Source organism: Cyprinodon variegatus, unplaced genomic scaffold (genome assembly GCF_000732505.1).
Source record: "Cyprinodon variegatus isolate N-32 unplaced genomic scaffold, C_variegatus-1.0 Scaffold113, whole genome shotgun sequence".
Classification (NCBI taxonomy): Eukaryota; Metazoa; Chordata; class Actinopteri; order Cyprinodontiformes; family Cyprinodontidae; genus Cyprinodon; species Cyprinodon variegatus.
In genome coordinates, this window is record NW_015150566.1 from 7,309 (window position 1) to 28,280 (window position 20,972).

Genomic DNA, 20,972 nt, shown 5'->3' on the forward strand with positions numbered 1-20,972 from the left:
AAATCCGTTAACTTTCTTGTTTGTACACTGAACCTTCACCATTAAAGCCGATTCTCCCAGGAGGTGACAACCCACATACCTCCATCCTTAAAGTCACCTCTCTTTGACCGATTTGTGTCTTCACACTATCTAAAAAAAAAATGTCATTGTCTACTGTAGATTTGGAGGTGTTGCGATGAGAAACCTCAAGGTGAATCTCTTGTGCTGCAACAACAAAGAGGATGTGTAATTTTTTTTCTTCCAGCACACAAATGAAAAGAAACTGGTTGACTTCAGACAGATGAAAAGATTAAGATAAAACATAAAGCTGGAGATGTAAGCAGTTGGCGTCGCTTTAAAATACCTGTTGAGAACCGAGGCCATCCCAAATGAGAAAAGCAGACAAGATTAGTTTGCTCCACATGTTTTAATCTGAGTCCACAAACATTTCACAGCTCATTGGATAAAATTTTTCCTTTTAGTCTGAATCTTCTTTTCAATGAGGATATTTTCTTGTTCAAAACTAAGTCCCTTGAACAGCTCTTACCTAGTTTGGATGTTTTTAAATTTTGTCACAAGCATAATTTAAATTAATTCATGTTCAACATAAGCATGTAAATTGGGGATGTGGCTAAAGGGAAACTTCTAACCCAGGATTTGTCAACATCAGTGTCCCAATATCCAGTGTCCTGCATGTTTAGATTCATCTATGCCCAGAGGTTAGATAAAAGGCTAAACTGCAGCATATCAAGATCTGCAGAAAATCAGCATTTATTTGAATTTGGAGCAGTAAAAATGTCCAAACATGGAGGACGGCTCTGGAGGACTGATCTAAACCATGCAGTGAGCAAAAGGAAGCACAAATCTCCTGACCATTTTTAGCCAACTCTTCAAGATCCACGTGTGTTAGAGAAAAGATGCATTTTGGTTTCAGCTCTCGGGAAAACCCTGGTGTCATTCAGGCCGTAGTACAAACTCACTTTTATGCAGCAGATCCAACATTTTAGTCAAATGTTTCTATCACCTTTAGAAAATAAGAACACTTAGCTCCAGAGTAACTGTCTGCAGCTGAGAGAAACATCTACATGGACTGAGAGCCTAAATGTATATTGCTGAACTTTTACGGATTGGAGAAAATTTCAATTTCCCCAAAAAAGTAACACCAGACCTTTTTTAAAAAGACAAAGAAAAGCTAAAGCATCTCTAATAAATTATTTAAAATTAAGCGTTCCAGCCTGTCGATAAGTTTGTGTAAACATTTGATCTAAAATGTGGATCTGCATCATTGAACAGATGAAACTCTACATAATGAGGCTGTGTGAACATCATGTAGGCTGAGGGTCTGAGTTGGTTTCACAGAATATTTTCTCCCGTGTCAGGAAGAGTCATCAGCTGGACTGGACTGAATACACGTCTGACTTGCATCAACATGTCTCAACCATAAGCATTCCTGACTACTTTTACCTCCACTAGTTTCTTAGCGTTCCACCCCCCTCCGAAGATTTCATCTCCATCTTATTGAAGACATTCAACACCGGAAAACTATATTATTGTTTTCAGAAAATGATCAAAGAACCATATGAAGGTAAAAACATTTAGGAAAATATTGGTCTTTATAGACTGTAGTAGCACAGACAGACATGTGAGCCTTTAAATGAATTATTTCCAGAGAGCAGCAGTTCCAGGCAGGAGACCCGGCCCTTCTTTCAGTGTCTTCCTGTGTTATCTCATCCATTCCAGTGGTTCCCAAGGGTCAGGATAAAAGCTGGATCACTTCTCTGGCTCTCTGCGCTCTCTGCTGGACAACTGCATCGTTTGGTGCATCTCCAGATTCTTCCACCAGCTTTAAGGCCTTCTGGACCGTTATATCCTTCGCTGTTCCACACAGCCCCTCCAGGTACTGAAGCAGAACTGAAAACACATTGTCTGGGATCTAAGGAAACAGAATAACTAAGTTATTTTACCATCTTGGTTAGTTTATATGCACCAAAACCCCCTTTAAGTTAAAAAAAGAAAACTATTTACAACACTTTTTATGAGCAAAAAAATCTAATATATTAAAATATTTCAGAGGGAGCTTAAGGATAAATATCTGTACTAAATAGGATCATAAAGCAGGTACTACATGACATAGCCAAGTCCCTGATTAGAATACTTTTATTAACTTGGAAAAAAATGACGTCTAACAATACCTTTAAGCACAGTAACTAAAGTCAACATTGATATCGGTTTTATTTCCTGGTTGAACAGGTCAGAGTAATTTTTCCCTTTGTGTTCTTTGTGTCTTTTCCCGCCTTTATTTGATCCATTTACAAATGGCTTCAATTAAACAACAATTAAACAAAGATAAATGTTTAGAAAAATAGATTTAAAAATCTCTTCTGCAACTAAAGATGATCAAACTGTTGAGGTGGTGCCACAGTATAAATACCAGTGTGTGGTTAGTGATAACATCAGTGTTTTCCCCATTACTGAGGTGTTAATATCTGTTCTTTTAAGAAGATTCATCTACCCCATTTACACTATCCTTGAAAAACCATGCCGAGACCGGTCCGAGCTCAGCAACTGAGATAATTTATCGTGTGTAAATGGAAAGCAAACTGAATTGAACCGAGCTAGACACAACCGAACCAAGCTAACTGCAGACCAGTTGCAGAGGTGGGCTCGGCTCGGTTTTTCCCTGGCTCGGTTCTCTGATATAAAGAGCGCATGAGCGGAACGCGTCATCTCCGTCTGGCTGCACATCCCGATTCACACTCCATTCCAGTAGTTGCCGGTAATGCTCCTCCGGAAGTTGCTTGCCAACCAAAACGAAACAGAAGAAGAACAACTATACACAACAATCAAAATCTTCTCCACGCAACATTTTAAATAATGGCTTCAAAAGAGCGTGGTGCGACCTGGGATGATGCCCAGACTGAGGCGGTTATTGCAATTTGGGCCATTTTGATTTGCTAGATTCCCTCCTTCTTCGTCTTCGTCTTCTTCTTGTGTTTCATGGCGGTTGGCAAACAACTTTTGGTGCATTGCCGCCACCAACTGCTTGATTTCCTCCTTCAATACTGGCAGTAATACCGCAGGTCGTCATTAGGAGGCGAGGAACCGAGATAGCGTGATGTGTAAACGGTCGTCAGAACCGAGCTCGGCCTGGTTAACTGATCCGAGCTCGGACCGGTCTCGGCATGGATCGGTTTTTCAAGGGTAGTGTAAATGGGTTAATAAAATCTGTTTTTAACATTTATAGTTAACAAGATGAATCCCCTGCCAGGTTTGGTACATATCTGTAGTAAAGCTGCTGGCATTTCCTTGAATGAACTTTGTGACATCCACCACACCAGAACCATAAAGGCTGACCTAATCCAGGCTGACTGAAGAACTGCAGCCGTCCTTATGAGGCCGACGCCACCAATGTTCCGATTTTAAGAAAATCTAGACCCAATATTATTTCTTTTCACCTTTTCAGAGTCGTACATGTTTTGCAGTAACCACGTCTGCCTGTTCTTCTGGAACTTCCACGCTGAACGTTTCTTTAACCAACTGCAATGACAAAAAACAGAGTGGGTTGTGAGAGTGGGCATGCAACTCCGAGAATCTCAGGTGGCACGGGGTGCAGAATATTCTGGAATGTGAATAAAGTGATTCTAATGTCTTTCTAGGACACTTTTCTGATATTTCCTGTTTCATATTGGACCATATTCATATTTATGCCTGATGCAAAAACTAGACTAATAGATCACATTGTGCCATTAGGAAACTAAACAACCACAGAATCTGGATTTACAAAACTATTGACTAAAGATGGCTAAATTAGATCTTGCTTTACTAATGTATGTACATGCATTTATATAATAGGATATGCAGACATTGGATCAATCACTGGACTGTATAAATAAACTTAGGTAATCAAAACATAAGGATTATACATTAAACGCAATAAAGTCAGGAGGGCAGAGTAGTTTTCAGCATAGCAGAACCAGAAGTAAAATCAGAGTTTGTGTTAAGTTTAGTTTAGTTTTATTAGGATCCCCATTAGCTGCCAAATAAATGGCCACTAATCTTCCTGGGATCCTCACATAAAGAAATTACATTACATTATGAACAAACAATTAAAAAAATTGCACAAGTTGCACATTAAAGTGAATGAAACAAGCCTGGAGAAGCGTATTTGGTCTTTTATTTCTACCAAATTTGTCTGAAGTATAACTTTATTCAGCTTACTTGCATCTCTCTGATTCATGGCACACATGACAATGCTGTGTACAGTGTTATAAGACAAACAAATCCGATTTACATGGAGGGATGAATGTTTTCCATTTGTTTCATTCAAGAAAAGGAAAAAATAGCTGGTATGGATGTGACTTCAGACTTGTTTGTTTTTGTAGCATCAAGAAAGGATCAAAATGAATAGCCACTGCATGATTAAAAAGTTTAAAAGCCAAGCAAACTTGTGCTTAAATATATAGACAATCCAGTAAACCTGACATACTTAAATGCACCATGAAGGCGAAGATGTGGAAGAATTCCTCTGGTCAGAGGAGCTTCCTGGGTTTTGTCCCATCTCATACCTATTTTACATATACATATTTTTTAGACTGAATAAATGCTGCAGGCAGCTGGATTTAGACTTATCCTGCAGAATGCTGCATTGAGCCTGTAATTCTGTATTATATTATAAAAATCAAAGATTCTCTAAAAAGTATTACCGTAATACCCAAATGCTGCATCTGGATATAATACTGATTTGCTGTGTTATCAGTACCATATAAAGGTCTTGTTTGCATATTTTTGCTGTTAATTCTACATTACTGGATTATTTTCACATTAAAAGAATAATATCTTAAGCAACGTTAACATATAGTAAAATTGTCATATTTGGGGTATTAATTTATTTATATATCTAAATCTGCAAAAGTTATTTAATAGAATCTTTAATGTTGAGATTAAAAAGGGGAGTCTATTTTTTATTCCTTTATTTTACTTTTTTATCCCCATGGTATTTAAAAATGGTATTGAGAAACTGACTATCTCCCTGGGTATCGATACGCGTTTGGAAATTTTAATTACCGTAGTTTTATAAATTCAGCATGTGAAATGAACAAACCTGCAGCGCTGTACAGGATATTAATGGGCACCAATACAGCAGTTCACCACCTATAAAGAAATATAAGGATTCCCAGGTCCAATATTGGTATCAGAAATCTGTCAGATATCAGCTAAAGAAAAATGAGTATCCAAATATATCGGCCTTAGGGGTGAACTATTTTGGAAAATCTAAATTGTAATTATCTTTTAACCAATATTGAAACTGATTTTATTTAGATTTTCGTTTTAACCTAATCACAAGCTTTCAGATGTTTCATTCCAGGGTTTCTTACTTGTCCATAGTCCCTTGTTTCATGACTTTACTGTAATCACAGAAAAATCTTACTTCTCTGCCCTCTGCCTGTTCGTGTGGCTTCAAACCCACTTTCAGTGAATCACTGACACCTAAACGACTGGTGTTACAAATTCAGTGTCTTATAAAATGAAATGGGACCTATATCAAGTTGCTCTGCAATTTGAAAACTGCATTTTATTAAATTGCCATAATATTGCAACTGCAATTAATTACCCAGCCCTAATTATAATGGGTAGTTTGTTTGTTGTTCTAACGCTGATTATCAATCAATAATTTTATTCTCTGAGTAATATCGCTGAACTCGTTTTTCTAACACCTCACGTTAAAAAAGGAGGAATAAAAGTATGTATGATTAATTTCTATAGTGTAGGGTCAATATCAGTCAATACTCAAATGAAAAACTTGCATTAAAAGTCCCCTAATAAATGAATTAAGTTCTATACATATCAATATAGCACTTTCTTTAAGCTTACTTCTGATATTCTTCAGTATTGAACAACCTGTCCTTACCAGTCGAGGTACTCCAAGGAATGCTTCCATGCACTCTGACTAGGTTCTGGAGTTTTCGGCTTGGTCTGTCCTTCTGCTTTCAGCCTCTTCTTCTCTTCCTTTTTCAGGATTTTCTTCATCTTCCTTTCCAGGACCCGTTTCTCCTCAGGGGTCAAAGCTTTTTCTTGGTCCTCTTCTCCCTCTGGCTCCTGTGTCCCCACAGGACAGTCGGCTGGATGCGGAAGCTGCCATTGAAGGTAGAAAGTTGATCCAACTAAAGTCTCCTTTGAGCAAGATGTCTCAGAAAACACAAATACAGCTCTTTGAAAACATTTCTGGTCATGAAAACACAGACAGATGCATTTTGGTTCATGAAAAAAATCATAAACATATTAAACTTAAAAACATAATAAGTTAAAGCATGGGTTAAACATGTGTACAGCTTGTTATTAGAGATAAGCAATACAAAACAAATATTGGGTCTAGGAAAAGATGGACATCTCTCCAGTCTCTAGAATCAATCATTATTGTGTCATGATTTATGAAAAGTGCTTCAAGTTTAACCTCTAAGTCCAGGCTTAGGAAGCTCCACACATCAACCGTTTGTCCTCTAGATGTTTGCATAATTTCCACTAATTGCCGCGAGTTGACTGACAGTTGCCTTTTGTATCTCTGCTTCTTTCTCTACATCTACTTCTATCGCTGAACCTCAGTCGGCCTCAGCAGATGGCCGCTTACAACGAGCCTGGTTCTGCTGGAGTTCTTCCTGTTAAAAGGGAGTTTTCCTCTCCACCATTGCTACAAGCATGCTTGGTGTGAGGGATTGCTTTCAAGTCAATGAGTCGATGCAATCAGCTGGTTTTCCTTAGAAAACTTTGAACCAATCCGACTTTGAACCAATCTGACTGCACAAGTGCCTTGTGATAAAGTGTTGTAAATTGGGGCTATATAAAGCCCCTGTCACACCTTGACAATTTTAGTCCAGTGTATACTTGACGTAGGAGAATCTAGCAAAAAAGCTGGCACACGTTGGATAAGTTATGGGTAAGTTTTGTATAAGTTATGAGCACGCTGCAGTACACTGACATATGGCGAGTACGTCCTGACATATGCCAGTCTATGCCATACGTGGGGCATAAGTCATGGGTAAGTTATCTGATCGTTGATATGCGTTAAGTGTAAGTTATTCATAAGTCTTGGTGTCTAGATTATCCAAAACCTATGAGTAATAGGGATGGGACGATTTATGAAAACCGTCAGAACCGTTCGGTTCGACTGTCTCGGTTCGGTTCGCGTGTGTTGCGTTCGGTTCATGCGCAGCTCCTTTTTCTCATACGCGAAGCGTGTACACTCCAGAGCAGAAGGTGGCGGTACTGCGACCAAAGCCAACCACCAGTAGTAAACAAGAAGAAGAAGAAGCGAAGCAGCGTAGCCGGGTGTAGCAGAAAAAAATCAGTTGTTGTGGAGAATTGTGTGGGTATGGCGAGTGGGAAAGAACAGGAGTTGGAAGACGCGCCAGCAGCACTTTAGAGGTCTGCTGTATGGAACCGTTTTGCATTTAGAGTGACCTACGATGACAGCGGAAAGTAAGTTGTGGATAAAAGTGCAACAGTGTGCAAGCATTGTGCAACACGTTTTGTTTATGCTAACAGCAACACGACCAACATGTCAGGCTAACAACCAACATATACTGAACCGAAAACTGTGACCACGAAACCGTGAACCGAACCGTGGATTTTGTGAACCGCTCCACCCCTAATGAGTAACTTATGCATGACTTATGAGTAACTTATCAAGAACTTATCTCCAACACATATCAATGTATTTGACGTGTTCCAAACGACTGCTGAACATTTTTTTAACTTTCAGCTACTGTATAATGGCGTATTGGCAGCATTTTGGTATAAAAGCGGGTTCACAGAAAGAAACTGTCAGTACTTATCCAGACTTCATCACCATCATAGGATGACTATGAAGGGAAGTGTGATTGATCCTCCCTGCTTACACGCCCATGCCCAACAACCAACAACCATGACCTTCATAGCAGATAGGACGCTGAATCGGCTGCAACTGCAAACCTTCTTTCTTTTTATTCTTTTTTTTTTGGTGGGTGGTAATAAGCAGCCAGGTGAATACTGTGATCAAAGATATCTTTTTATGCAGACCAGGTGCATCGCTGCTCCTGAGGGGAGCAGCTTTAACTGATGCTTCATAATGCCCATGAAATGATGCACCAGCATCCATTTCATGGGCATTAAGCTGCCGTGCATTAAGCATAAATTAGTTCTGGACTCGTTATGAATACGCTATGTATACTCCCAAAAAAGTACATAGAAAGTTCAGCATATGCCAGCATTTTAGAAGATTCTGGGACGTCAGTCAAACGCTGGCTAAATCGTCAAGGTGTGAGAGGGCACACAATAAAGTGAATTGAAATTTAATATAACCGAACCAACATTCCTTAATGGAACCAAAGGATCTAGAAATAACTCCAGGAAAATGCTTTAAGAATTAATTTAAGATGAGAAATGTAAACGTTTTAAAAACCGGGCAGAAATGTAATCCATTGGGCGTCCCTTCCAAAATCTCAATGCTTTGATTAGGAATAATCTGAGGCAATTTAATATTTGTTGGGACAGCCTGCTGTGATCAGGTAATCTAAACCAGAGCATTAAAAAAAACATTAGCAGTTTTTTTTATATTCTCTACCCTATGTTCTTGCTTTCTAGTAGTAAATGTACTACACACTAAAAACGGAAGAGACACATTTAGCCATTTAACCACAGATGGACTATTCAGGCTGACAGCTTAGCATTTTTCTGGAACAGGCACAAGCTTAAACTTAGAAAATTTCCAGATTTTCTTCATTAATGGCAGATAAATAATCCCCCAAAACCCCCCAAAAAAGTGACATTTTGTTGTTCCAGAGGAGAAGGGCAAACAAACCCTTCTAGGTCTGAATCACTTCCTGTCGTGCTGCAGCTCAGTGGGCCGTTTCCTGCCTGCTGCTCCACAACCTTCAGCACAGCATCTTAAATCTCACCCTGGTCTGCTAAAAATATCCACCTGCTAAACAAAACTTTTTGCACATAAAACCCAACGGCTCATTTTTGGATCAGATTCTCCTGGTTTCTGTCAGGAAGCCTGCTTCTGTGGAGAGGATTTACTGAAAGCAAAGAACTGCTCTAATTCTCTGTGGGGAAGTTGAACAAAGAGGCAGTATGCTCTCTGATTTTACAGATGCTGAAAAAAAAAAGAAGGGAGGAGAAAGATTTTGATCACATGGTCACAAAGTCATTCTGAAAGTATGCTAGAGGGGTGCTGCCCACAGAAGTCTGAAAACCGCCGACGAGAAGCTGCAGCGAGCATCACTTTCAGAGCTGTGGGTTAAACACTGTTTTTAAGCTGATGGACGACGGGATGTGGAACGCAAACATGGTGAGTGGCAACCTGCTGCCAATTACATAGTTCCTATAAGTAAAGGAGTCGGAGCTACATCCATTCAGAATCAGAGCTGAATGTGTGACTGAGGAAATCCTCTAGCATGTTTCTCTAACAGTGGAGTCCAAACTAAGTCCTGCTATCCTGCTTTTAGGGTGTTTTCCTGTTTCAAATCACCCGAATCAGGTGATAATTCATAACAAGCTTCTGTAAAACTTTACGAGATCTCTATGTAGAACTCTATGAGATCCTAAGAAGGTAGTCTACTGTTTGCATAAGCTAATTTGGAAAATAGATGCATCTAAAAGTAGCGTGGTGCGGCCCTGGAGGCCCGGAGCTGCACACCTATGTTTACAGTTTACCTGTTGGACTCTAATGATAAATTCTGACTTTATTTTCCAGTCTGATTTGACCACAGACGCCTATCAGCCCAGCACCACCTTTCAATCCCTCTCCAATTTCACCCCTGGAGCTTCAACAACCTCAACCTCTGTGGACCCCATAGTATATACGTGCACCTACAGTGTCTTTGCAGTTTTGGGCTTTGGCGCCGGCTGCTTCGTCTTCTACAGCTTCATTCAGACCTACAGGGCTCAGAGACGGCTGGCCTGGCTCGACTGCCTCCTCTGGGTTTTCTGTGGTTTCCAGCTGCTGCTCCTACTACTGTCTCTCCCTACTGTGATGCACAGACTTAAATACATAAGGTGGACAACCTGGGGCTCCGCCGCCCTTTCCTTCTCCATCAATGTGGCCTCTTTGTGCGGATTGCTTATCTTAGTGCTCATGGCGTTCGTCCTGACGCTAGATCCGCCGTCAAATGCCCTGCTGAGGAAGCCAAGGGTCTGTGCGGCGCTGGTGATCCTGACATCTTTTATAACCTCCGTCCTGCTGGCATTACTTCGACGCCTACAGGAAGATGAGGACGCCGGTGTTTCATATGCAGCTGCAAAGCTCTGTTTGGCTTTTCTGGTTCCCTTCACCGTCCAATTCGGACTGCTGATAAGCGGCTGTGTCCGGCAGTGGAAATCTAAAGGACGTTTTCTGTCCGGCTCTGAGGAAGGCCCTGTGTTTCTGACCGTTGCAGTGTTAATTTTTCTCTGCCAATTGTTCTACAGCATCATTCTGGTGAGAGTGGCTCAACCCAACAAGGATGGGGAGAAGAAACGAGACTTTCTGGCTATGGCCGAATGCGTGTTGTTCTCTGGCAGCAGCCTCAGCCTGATTTTTGTTCTCCTGCTGCACCGGCCGAGTCGAGAGAGTCTCCACGGCGTGATGAGGCAGCTGAGGGACTGCTGTCGGAGACCGGGACATCCGCAGCCCAACAGAAACATCATCGCTCCGCAAATCGAGATCACAGACACTCTGCAGGACATCGAGACATAGACGGTTCACATGGCAGAACCGGCCCAATAGGAGGCTTTTAGAGCAAAAAAAACCTCCTTCCTTCTTTTTACCATTAAGTTATTTTAAGAAAGAAAAGCAACCATTGCTCTCAGTGCAGCTTAGATTTTTACAACATTCAGAGTCATTCAATGTCTTGTTCTAAAGGGATGTAAGCAGAGGAAAACAAACAACCCAACAATAAAATAAATAAAAAAAACTTTAAAAAAAACGCACACATATTTCATAAATGAGCCGTTTTTGCTTGGATAGAAAGTAATAAAAAAGGCCTTTTACTGCTCTGTTCTACAGAACAAGCTGGTTGAACAGTTGGACTCTCTGCTCCGGCGAAAGAGTGAAGGTAATTTTTCCAAACTATTGGTAGATTTCACTAACCGGTCCAAGCAGTCCGAAACGAGACCCAAAAGATCAAACACCCTGTGCAGAATCCCCTCTAACATGTAAATGTTTGTAAATATGCATTTTTGTTACCAGTCATGGGAAGTTCAAAAAGCTGTATTCAAAGTATTTTTTAAGCCACTTTTAAGTTTATGAAATAAATAAATGTAAATTTGAAGAATTTGTTGCTCTGGTAAAGTTCTTTCCTATTGAAAATTGATACAAATTAGAAAACCTAAGAGCAACAAGTGTTGCTGTAGAAGAGAAGTCACCCCCATAGCATGATGCTCCCACCACCAAGATTCAAGATTCAAGAGACTTTATTGTCATTCACATCACGTGTTACATGAGGTAGAACGAAATTGAGAGTCACGGCCCCAGTTACATCCGATTATAAAAAATAAAATATAAAAACTAGCTACAAGATCAAATTGCGCTAGCTACAAGATCAAATTATATAAATTAAAAAAAATATTTACAGGTATATAAAAACGAGAAGTAGAACAATAAAATGTATATTAATAGGAATGTACAGGATGGATGAAGTATGAGTAATGTAGCAGCATGGGAAGATAAATTTAGCAGTGCAACATTTTAAAGTGTCCAAGTGTAAACTGCAAATACAGTGTCATGGGGGGGTTAGGGGTTGAAGTGACCAAGTTATTGTTGTTAGGGACAGTGCAGTGAGAGAGACTGAGAGGAGTTTGAGAGTCTCACAGCTTCTGGTATGAAGCTGTTTCTCAGTCTGGTTGTCCTGCATTTGATGCTCCGCAGCCTCCTGCCTGAGGGTAGCGGGACAAAAAGTGAGTGTGCTGGGTGAGTGGGGTCCTTCATGATGCAGGAGGCCCTTTTCCTGCATCTGGAGGTGTAGATGTCTGTGGTGGTGGGGAGGTTGACTCCAACAGTCCTCTGTGCAGCCTTCACTACTCTCTGCAGAGCTTTCCTGTCTGCAGCAGAGCAGCTACCGTACCACACGCTGATGCTGGAGCACCATGGCTAACAGCGGAAACAGTGTGTTCAGAATGATGGAACACGTCTTCCACAGGTTTCCTGTTAGACCTGTTGGTTCAGGTAGAATTTAATGTCTGGGTAGGTCTGCAGCTTTTCTCCAGGGTCGGGTGATGGATTAAACAGAGATCAGGGGGATGATTAAAAATTGGAGCATTAATTTACAACCAAACCCAGCTTTAAACTTTTAACACTTTTCTCCCTTGACCCGCTGGGTTCTTTGGGCTTCTCGATGCAACCAGTTTATCACATAAAAGCACTAACAGGGTTTATACATAAATGAATAACTCTTATTTAATGCTTTTTAATGCTCTTTTAATGCTGGTAGAAATAATCTTAATGCCATCAACAAGTACCCAATAATAAAAATTTATATATATGTATACACACTGCAAAATCCTTCGTCGTCTTCACCATGGACAAGCTGCAGCCATGTCCCAAGTTCCTCGTTTTCCCGCCACTTTGGTTCAAATTTGCATTTTCCCCATTCTCTAACCTTTTCTCCGACTCAAGCTTCTTTTCCGAAGCCATTTTAATGCCACGATTATCAAATTTAATGAATTTTAATGCCAATTAAGGCCTTAATTTAAAAAATAATAATTTAATGACTTTTAATGACCCGCGGAAACCCCGACTTAATTCTGGAGTTTAACTTTTGCAAAATGCAAACAAAATTACAGATATAAGAACTGCTGTTCTGTGATAACTTAAAGGAATAGTACACCCAAAACATGATTAGCCTTCATTTTCTACTCACCCCCATGCTGAACAACACTCTGGAGTACTTTTTTGATATCTGAAATGCATCTGAAGATCTGGGAGGCTTCTTGCTGTCTGCTGACATTCAAATAATGGAGGTCTATGGTGACTGAGACAGAAAGGTCCATAAAAGTCCACAAAAAACGTGTCAATATTCCTCCATACTGCTCGTCCAATGTATTCCAAGTGTCCTGAGTGGGTAGCATCCAGAATTTACTCGAAACGAAGTCATTTAGAATGTTTTTAGAGCATAAACAGTAGTGTATAGTATTTCCTAAAAGCGCGTTCACAACGCTACGGAAGCCGGCAGACCAAACCAGCGCATTCAGCTCGGCAAAGAACTCATGCTCTTCCTCAACACTGAAGTCCTCAGACATTTTTCTTTCGTTGTTTCTTTCTTTGCACAGGTAAACAGCACATTTCTTCTTCTACGCTTGCATTATCGGCAGAGCAGACGCTGAATGCGCACTTTCATCTGGTTTGGTCTGCCGGCTTTCGTAGCGTCCTGAACGCGCTGGCGCGCGCTTTCAGGAAATCCTATACACTACTGTTTATGCTCTAAAAACATTCTAAATGACTTCGTTTCGAGTAAATTCTGGATGCTACCCACTCAGGACACTTGGAATACATTGGACGAGCAGTATGGAGGAATATTGACACGTTTTTTGTGGACTTTTATGGACCTTTCTGTCTCGGGCACCATAGACCTCCATTATTTGAATGTCAGCAGACAGCAAGAAGCCTCCCAGATCTCCAGATGCATTTGAGATATCAAAAAAGTACTCCAGAGTGTTGTTCAGCATGGGGGTCAGTAGAAAATGAAGGCTAATCATGTTTTGGGTGTACTATTCCTTTAAGGCCGGATGGGACTAATGGATAGGAGGAGGTTGCAGAGAGGAGAGGTGTGATATGGACTCAGGCATTCAGGTGGACAACAGAACCAACCACTGGCTCGGTTTGCCCTGAACAGTTTTCCACAAAGGACTCTTTAAGAGAAAAGCCAGGAAAAATCTCTGCAGCTCTCTGCAACCTTGGAAACATTGAGTCACTTTAAATCAAGGAGCACAGTTTCAGCCATCATGCCGCTAAGTTTCCAGCTCTTTTGCACCTGTTCTAGAAACTACTGCCAACCTTGGATGACGTACTCTCTGTGAAGCCAGAGAATGGCATCAACTGGAGACTGATATAAAGATTGGTTATACAAGATACTGGTGGCTCGTTAAACAATGATGTCTTCGTCTCATTTATGTCCTAAAAGAAGCTCAGGCCTTCATCTGCAATGAGCATAACAAAGAAAAGGTCAATCATGATGAATTCCAGCTAAAATGTAGCATCAAACCAATTTAAAAGCAGAGAGAACAGTATCTAAGGAAAAATGAGGTGAGTATCCTCATGTGCCCTTTATCCAGTTTTCTGTAAACATCTCACCAGATGGTCTTTGCTAAAAAGCCAAACTCCCATATTTACGCTTTCTGACCTCCTACAACATTTAAAAGGAAGTTTCACCTCAGAGTCTGACCCGTAAAGTTGTTAAATGGTCCGATTGCATAAAGGTTCAGCAGGAGGTTTGGCTCATTACTAACCGACCCCCCGCCCTCTTAAAGCCAGCCAGTCATGGTGCAGTTAGTAAACACCGACCTGGAAAGACGCTCAAGTTTCATATCGTGTGAAATCATGTGACCGATGTTGCGCCTGCATAGCGTGTTGATGGGTGGAACGACGCCGTTTCTCAGTATTTTCTCGGACGACACAGAGATACTCTCCAGAACAGACTTGAAGGTAGGTTTTGACTAATTCTTAATCGCTATCAACTTTCTGAGGAAATTTTACAGTAAAAATTTAGAAAAATCTGGCAAAACAGACTGATCAACAACATTAAAACCAATGAAGAAAACAGGAATGAACTGCAAAGAGGATCAGAAGCTGGACTCAGGTCAGGTGCTATGGGTTTAACCATTCATCCTGTACGCTGATGAATCCTCATATTCATGAGAGCTTAGAAAATAAACCTCATCGTTTAAATCTGATTCTATTCCTGAAGGATTCTAACTCATATCATGTCTGAAGGAAGTATTTCTCATGTTAGGTCTCATCCCAAAAACAAACCTCTCTGTATTTAGATCAAGAGAAAGTAGAGTTTAATTGTGAAGTAGAAAGAAGGTGACACATATTCACTTGAACTAAACTGTCCCTGTGTTAGTTTTCTGGTTGCGTCTCGCTTCCAGCTAACAACTAAAGAATATAATTTATTCTTATTTTCCTGCAAAAAAAAAACAAAAAAATTTGCAGGCGAGTTAGACTGGATTAAGAGCCTTCGCCAAAAATCAGCACTCAAATCTCATTACAGATCCTTGATTAGATGCATGTCTAAACGTTAAGTAGGCCGTTCTAGCCCCTAAATCTGCCCCAATTAAAACCATACATTGCATGTCCAGCTGGTTGTTGATGTGGTTCTCCTGCTGAGGGCGAACCTTCGCCGATCTGCTGCCTCCTACAGGTTTTTTTTCTCAGGATCGTCCTGGATTTAGCTCCATCAATCATCCTGAAAACAATCCCACAGCATTATGCTCCCCCCACCATGTCAGGGCAGTTTTCTCACCAGGAAATTTTTCTATGAGCGTAGCAGGAAGGAACTATTTTATGTTTTTTTTAAGCTTGCTCTCTGTCGTTGTGGGCTGTTCACCTGTCTTTAGGACTCAAGTCGACGTGGTGCAGGGTTCACAATATATGTGTGAGTAAGGAGGAAAATGTGTATCTTCATGATTTCACTGTAACCCTAAAAGATCCAGCGTCTCTGCTGAAATGCGTTGGGGAAGAAGCCCAATCAGTCAAAGGGCCAATATACTGATAAAAAAAATTAGCCTGATTTTTAGCTTAACGGCAACATCTTGAGCGGAACAACCCGCTAAGCTTAAATACGATGGCGAGCCCCCTCTCAGGGGTATAATGGAAATTTACTTTTCAGTGTTAATGTGCCATGGTTGTGCTCTGTCATACATATGGTTTTATTAATAGCTAAATTGCTCCTCCTCTTGAGAACCCTGTTCAATACACTTCTGTGTCTCCTGCACGACTCAATCATCTTGTCTCCGACAAGCCCCTGAGATCCTCACAGAACAACTGGATTAAGCTGTAAGCTTTTTATGATTAATCAGACTTCTAAAAGGAATTGGTTGAAAGTATTTATTTTATTGTATTTAAAGGGGAAGAAATCAAATTTAACAATCAATATTAATAAATAATATATCAAAAAACAAACCTTGAAACCAAATCAATGTTTTTTTACGTCTCAGCTATGAGCCGGTTTGTTTTTGGTCTATTATATAAGATCCATCAGTGAACATATTGTAGTTTGTGTTGCAATGTGATTCTTTTCCTTAAAACTGAGGTTCAAATTCCTTCTCTTCTGATCCAGAGCTGACTTCAGCACCATCATCTGTTCGGACGGGAAGCCTGACCACAACTCGGACCTCGACAATCATCAAGCTCAAAGATATGCATAGTTAGCAGGAAGGTTATGAGGCGGGATAGAAAAGTGTGAGAAGGCCACGAGCATGTTCATGGAGCACAGAATCACAGCTGGAGAAAACCTGACCTTGCAGTCCAACAACACCCAGTTGACCACCGGCGTTCTGCAGACCTCCTCCGAGAACGCGGAGCATTATCTTATAAACATATTAATATCTGGATTTTACACCATAATCCTGTTTCCTATCGGCCTCGTTGGGAACATCCTGATCCTTGTGGTCAACCTGCACCATAAAGGCCGTCTGACGGCCCCGGACCTGTACTTTGTGAACCTGGCAGCGGCGGACCTCATTCTGGTGGCCGACTCTTTGATTGAGGTATTTAATCTGAAGAAGGGTTACTACGACAACACCGGCCTCTGTACCTTCATGAATCTTTTCCAGCAGGTCAACCTCTACAGCAGCGTCTTCTTCTTGACCTGGATGAGCATCGACCGCTTCATTGCGCTAACCTGTGTCAACGGAACAAGCATGGGACACGCCCGCCTCAGCTGCTGCTTCATCTGGGTGTTTTCCTCAGTGCTCACCCTGCTGCCTTTCGCTGTAGCTCAAGTGCAGCATTCGGGTGAGCTTCACTTCTGCTTTGCTAACGTGAGCCAGATTCAGTGGCTGGAGGTGACGCTGGGCTTCCTGCTACCTTTCTGCATCCTGGGCGTGTGTTACTGGAGGATAGGGCAGGTGCTGCGGCGCAGCCAGAGAGAGCAATGCAACCAGCAGCAGAGGCCTCGCAGGCAGAGAGCTCTGCGTATGATCTCTGCCGCCGTGTTGGTCTTCTTCATCTGCTGGCTCCCGGTGAATGTTTTCATAAGCATTCACCTCCTGAGGGGCGACACAGACAGCAGCAGCACGCTGTGGGAGCTTTACCCTCTGACGGGCCACGCCGTCCGGCTCGCAGCCTTTTCCAACAGCTGTCTGAATCCGCTCATCTACGGCTTTCTGGGAGAGACTTTCCGGAGAAAGCTGAGGCTGTTCCTTCAGGAGAAAAGCAGAAGCCCCAAGCTTTCCAGGTCTGTTTCAGAAAGAGCCATGTACGCAACAGTTTCACCAAACCGTCCCCCTACAACATGGGACACATCGAGCGACTCCTCTAGTTCCACCTCTGAAAGCCGACACAGACCGTCCTGACACGGATCATAGGCTAAAGTCACGCCATGAGATTAATGAAACTTTAACGGACAATGTGACACAAAGGGAGCTTGACGAAGAATTATTTATTAATAATATGAAACTTAAGGGTTTTCAGATCAACATCAGAGCAACATTTCATAGAAACAGTGATTGTATCCAACTGTTTTCTGCGCATCATGAAAGCAGTGATTACAAACGGGCATCAGGGAAGCATAATAAACTGGACAGTTTCAGTATTTTGTCTTCTCACCTCAGTAAGCTCTGAGTCGGTGTCTTTTGTCACCTTGGTCTTTTTACGCTTCTTTTGCTTTTTGTTTGTTTCCTCATCTGGGTCTGTAACTCGGGGAATCTGTACTGCAGCTTCCTGAAGAAAAAAAAAAGATATTATTTTGAAAATAAATATTTAAAAGGTATTTATGTCTGTCTTTATTTTTTCATTTTAAAACAATAGTAACTTCTAATGTGTCTTGAAGGATTTTAACATGACAGACAGACACCAGTTGGACACAGAATACATATATTTTTTCCACTCAGCATTTTACCGTCATTACACCGTCACAAGTACAGAGCAATGAAATTAACTCCCTGCTTTTAACCCATCCCTTTGGGGAGCAGCGGGCTGCACCCTGGGAGCAGTGTGGGGTTAAGGGTCTTGCTCAGGGACCCAGAATGGCAGTCTGTGGGAGTGGGTTTCAAACTCATAAACTCAGGATTCCAAGCTCTATGCCCTAACCACTAGTCCCCCAACCCTCACACCTTCTTTTAAAATTACTCGAAAAGCATGATCCTACCAACACTGTGCCTTACAATAGGGATCTGTTTTATGCTGGGTTAGCTCTTCCCTACATAAAATTTAACATTTACAACAAAAAGCTTAACTTTGACCTTACTAGCTGGTATATAATCTTCTCTGTAGCTATAATTTTACCACGAAACATTGATTTCTTCAATCTGCTTTTCCATAAAAGCCATATTTATGGCATGTACGGCTAATGGTTAGCCTGTCAACTGTCTCTTCAATCTGAGCAGTGCATATTATCTGCAATCTCTTCAGTTACCATGAGGGTTGATTCTGTCCATGTCTGGGAGGTCAGATTAGGTTGGGGGGTGACATATTTACTCTGATTAAGAATTGACCATTTCAAAGTGATCATTATGATATTAGTTTTACAATAAAAAAAAATATTTTAAATTATTTTATAGGGAATTACTCTCTCTCTTTAACACCCCCACCCCACTCCAATTTTAAGGTCATTTTTATTTTTCTCTTTATTATTGGTCTATTATTTTCCCTTCAATCTTTTCCAGAAACAAAAAAGGCTTGTATCAATAAACTCTGGCCCTTATTTAACAATCCTTAATGAGTGGGTGTCTGAAAGTCTGTTTCCAAGTAAAGGATTGCTGAAGGTTTGTAACCTGACCTACTAAGACAGTGAAAGCAAGAAGAAAAAAAAAGAATAATACAGGTACTCACTACTAAACATGTTTGTACGGAACAATTCATATTCAAGAGGATCTGAATCTATCATTACAAATTTTATTGTCTATTTGTTATTTCTCAGTTCATTTAGATTGTTGTACCAATCCTGACCTGCTGATTGGGGCCACACATAAAAAAATTCAAGGGCCACAGTTGGGACACCCTAACCTCTTTAGGTTTTATACAAGTATATATTGTATATATGCTAATTGTGTGACTGTTGGAGGTAATTGGTACATTTTTATTTTATGTTTAAGGATCATAATAAAGGGGACTAAAATACAAACGCGTAAGCACATTGATTTTTATCTAGGAAACCTTGAATAATTGGATTCCATATCATTATATCGCAACACGTTGTTTTAGTCCATGACGTAAAACCCCAACGATGAAAAAGTGTAAAGGTTTAAAACCCACCTCCACTTCCACGTGTTTCCTTTTCTTCGTTTTAGTTGTCATGGGTTCTTCAGCTTTATCGGTCTGTGATTTCTTTCCTTTGGGATAATTTTGTTTCCCTGACCTGTCCTTCGTCATCATCTGATAGGTGTTAACAAAAAAACTAAAATTGAAATATCAGGAAAGAAGCTTTATTAAACACCAGTGTTAACTTCAAGTTATTATTTTTGAAAGGAAATAAAAAAAGCAGCGAGGAGTATTCGTGCGCTACCAATAGAGGAAGTGATTCCCGTTAAGCTTGAGCGTGATTGGCCAAACTTCTCTACGAGCTTTGTGATTGGCTGAGGGTTTCTTCCTCGTCTTTTTTATTATGGCGTGTTGCAAGCAGCTCATAGATAAATACTACCACCTACTGTACATTGGCGTGTACAACAATAGCTTCTCCCACTAAATGATGTTTATTACTTTTGTGCTTTGCAGATAAATAAATAACATTTCTTGATTACAGAGATTCCTTGTTTTCGCTTTCCGTTTCCTGTATTCCTTTAATAATATATATAAATATATAATTATTATTAACACTTGTGACAGTGTAATGACAATAAAAAAGTAAAAAAGTTTAAATTCTGTGAAGTTTTTTTTGCCTTGAATTATTAAAGATACTTCTTAATAACACTGTTAATAAAATACAGTTTAATGCACAGATATGTTAACTTTATTCTTTTGTTTGCTGGTAGAGAGAAGAACAGAAAAAATACTTACAGAATAAGTCTGGTTTTGTTCTAAGTTATGATTTTAGGCATGATAACAGGATGAACATTTCCTGCTTGAGAAGCTGAATACTTCAAGAGCTCCTATTCACAGCGTTTAAGTTGCAAATATAATTCAAACTGAAATACAACTCGAAACACAAGTAAGATGTAAATTTATAACTCAATAAATAGGAACTGGATGGGGAATATCCTGTGTCTTAGAATCTGATCCATCACCTGTGATGTTTCCCAGCTTCCTGTTTTCATCCTTGTCTCCATCAGTGTTGTTCTATAAACTAACTGGTTCTTCCAGGAGAAGAACCAGGAGAGCTGGAGTAAGTCTACAGAACAACAGTGGGCTCCCGTCCAGTGGGATTAGACTGAACTGTGAGTACATCTAGATTTGCCATCCTCTGCTGAGGAAATACTGCAAGGCTGAAGATGCCATAATCGTAGGGGTTCAGCTGTTAATATTTTCTGGAAATGTTTTAGATTTTACAGATGTTACGATAAATAAAACACACAATTTTTTAAAGCTTGTTCTGCTTTAGGAACGGATATCTAATGACAGTAATGGGTTTTATTGCCTTTTATTGATATCATTATATCAGTTTTACTTATTATTTTATTACTTGTTTTTTTTAAACTTATAATAATAATGTGTAATATATAATAATGTGTCTTTATTGTGTAATTGAACTTAAAAATTTAATTATATCCAACGGAATTACACATTTAATGAAAACATTATAAAATCTGTGAAAATTAAGGCAGTATATATATATATATATATATATATATATATATATATATATATATATATATATATATATATA

The 20,972-nt window shown here is 40.2% G+C and overlaps 2 protein-coding genes across 4 annotated transcripts; one reads left to right on the top strand and one right to left on the bottom strand.

Moving 5' to 3' along the window:
* Window positions 1-544: 544 nt before the first annotated feature.
* LOC107085031 (chromosome unknown open reading frame, human C7orf50) lies at window positions 545-19,661 on the bottom strand. The gene is made up of 5 exons (XM_015375157.1): window positions 19,406-19,661; window positions 17,759-17,872; window positions 5,888-6,111; window positions 3,435-3,516; window positions 545-1,912 (listed from the first exon to the last, which is right to left on the bottom strand). The coding sequence occupies exons 1-5, from the start codon at window positions 19,523-19,525 to the stop codon at window positions 1,733-1,735; spliced, it is 720 nt and encodes a 239-aa protein (XP_015230643.1). The 5' UTR covers window positions 19,526-19,661; the 3' UTR covers window positions 545-1,732.
* LOC107085030 (G-protein coupled estrogen receptor 1-like) lies at window positions 14,243-17,575 on the top strand. 3 transcript variants are annotated; one of them, XM_015375155.1, is made up of 3 exons: window positions 14,243-14,632; window positions 16,269-16,698; window positions 16,765-17,575. In XM_015375155.1, exons 2-3 carry the CDS (start codon window positions 16,408-16,410, stop codon window positions 17,503-17,505), a joined length of 1,032 nt encoding a protein of 343 aa, XP_015230641.1. In that variant the 5' UTR covers window positions 14,243-14,632; window positions 16,269-16,407; the 3' UTR covers window positions 17,506-17,575. The 3 variants fall into 3 exon arrangements, with proteins under 3 accessions (XP_015230641.1, XP_015230642.1, XP_015230640.1); XM_015375156.1 differs by having other exon boundaries at window positions 16,768-17,575; XM_015375154.1 differs by having other exon boundaries at window positions 14,248-14,632; window positions 16,269-17,575.
* Window positions 19,662-20,972: the final 1,311 nt, after the last annotated feature.

Excerpts from the sequence above, each read along its gene's own strand:
- LOC107085030 (XM_015375154.1), top strand. The coding sequence starts at position 16,408 with ATGTTCATGGAGCACAGAATCACAGCTGGAGAAAACCTGACCTTGCAG.
- LOC107085031 (XM_015375157.1), bottom strand. The coding sequence starts at position 19,525 with ATGATGACGAAGGACAGGTCAGGGAAACAAAATTATCCCAAAGGAAAG. Across the intron at positions 17,873-19,405 it reads GGAAACACGTGGAAGTGGAG|GAAGCTGCAGTACAGATTCC; the intron begins GTGGGTTTTAAA and ends TTTTTTCTTCAG. Across the intron at positions 3,517-5,887 it reads TCCTTGGAGTACCTCGACTG|TTGGTTAAAGAAACGTTCAG; the intron begins GTAAGGACAGGT and ends TTGTCATTGCAG.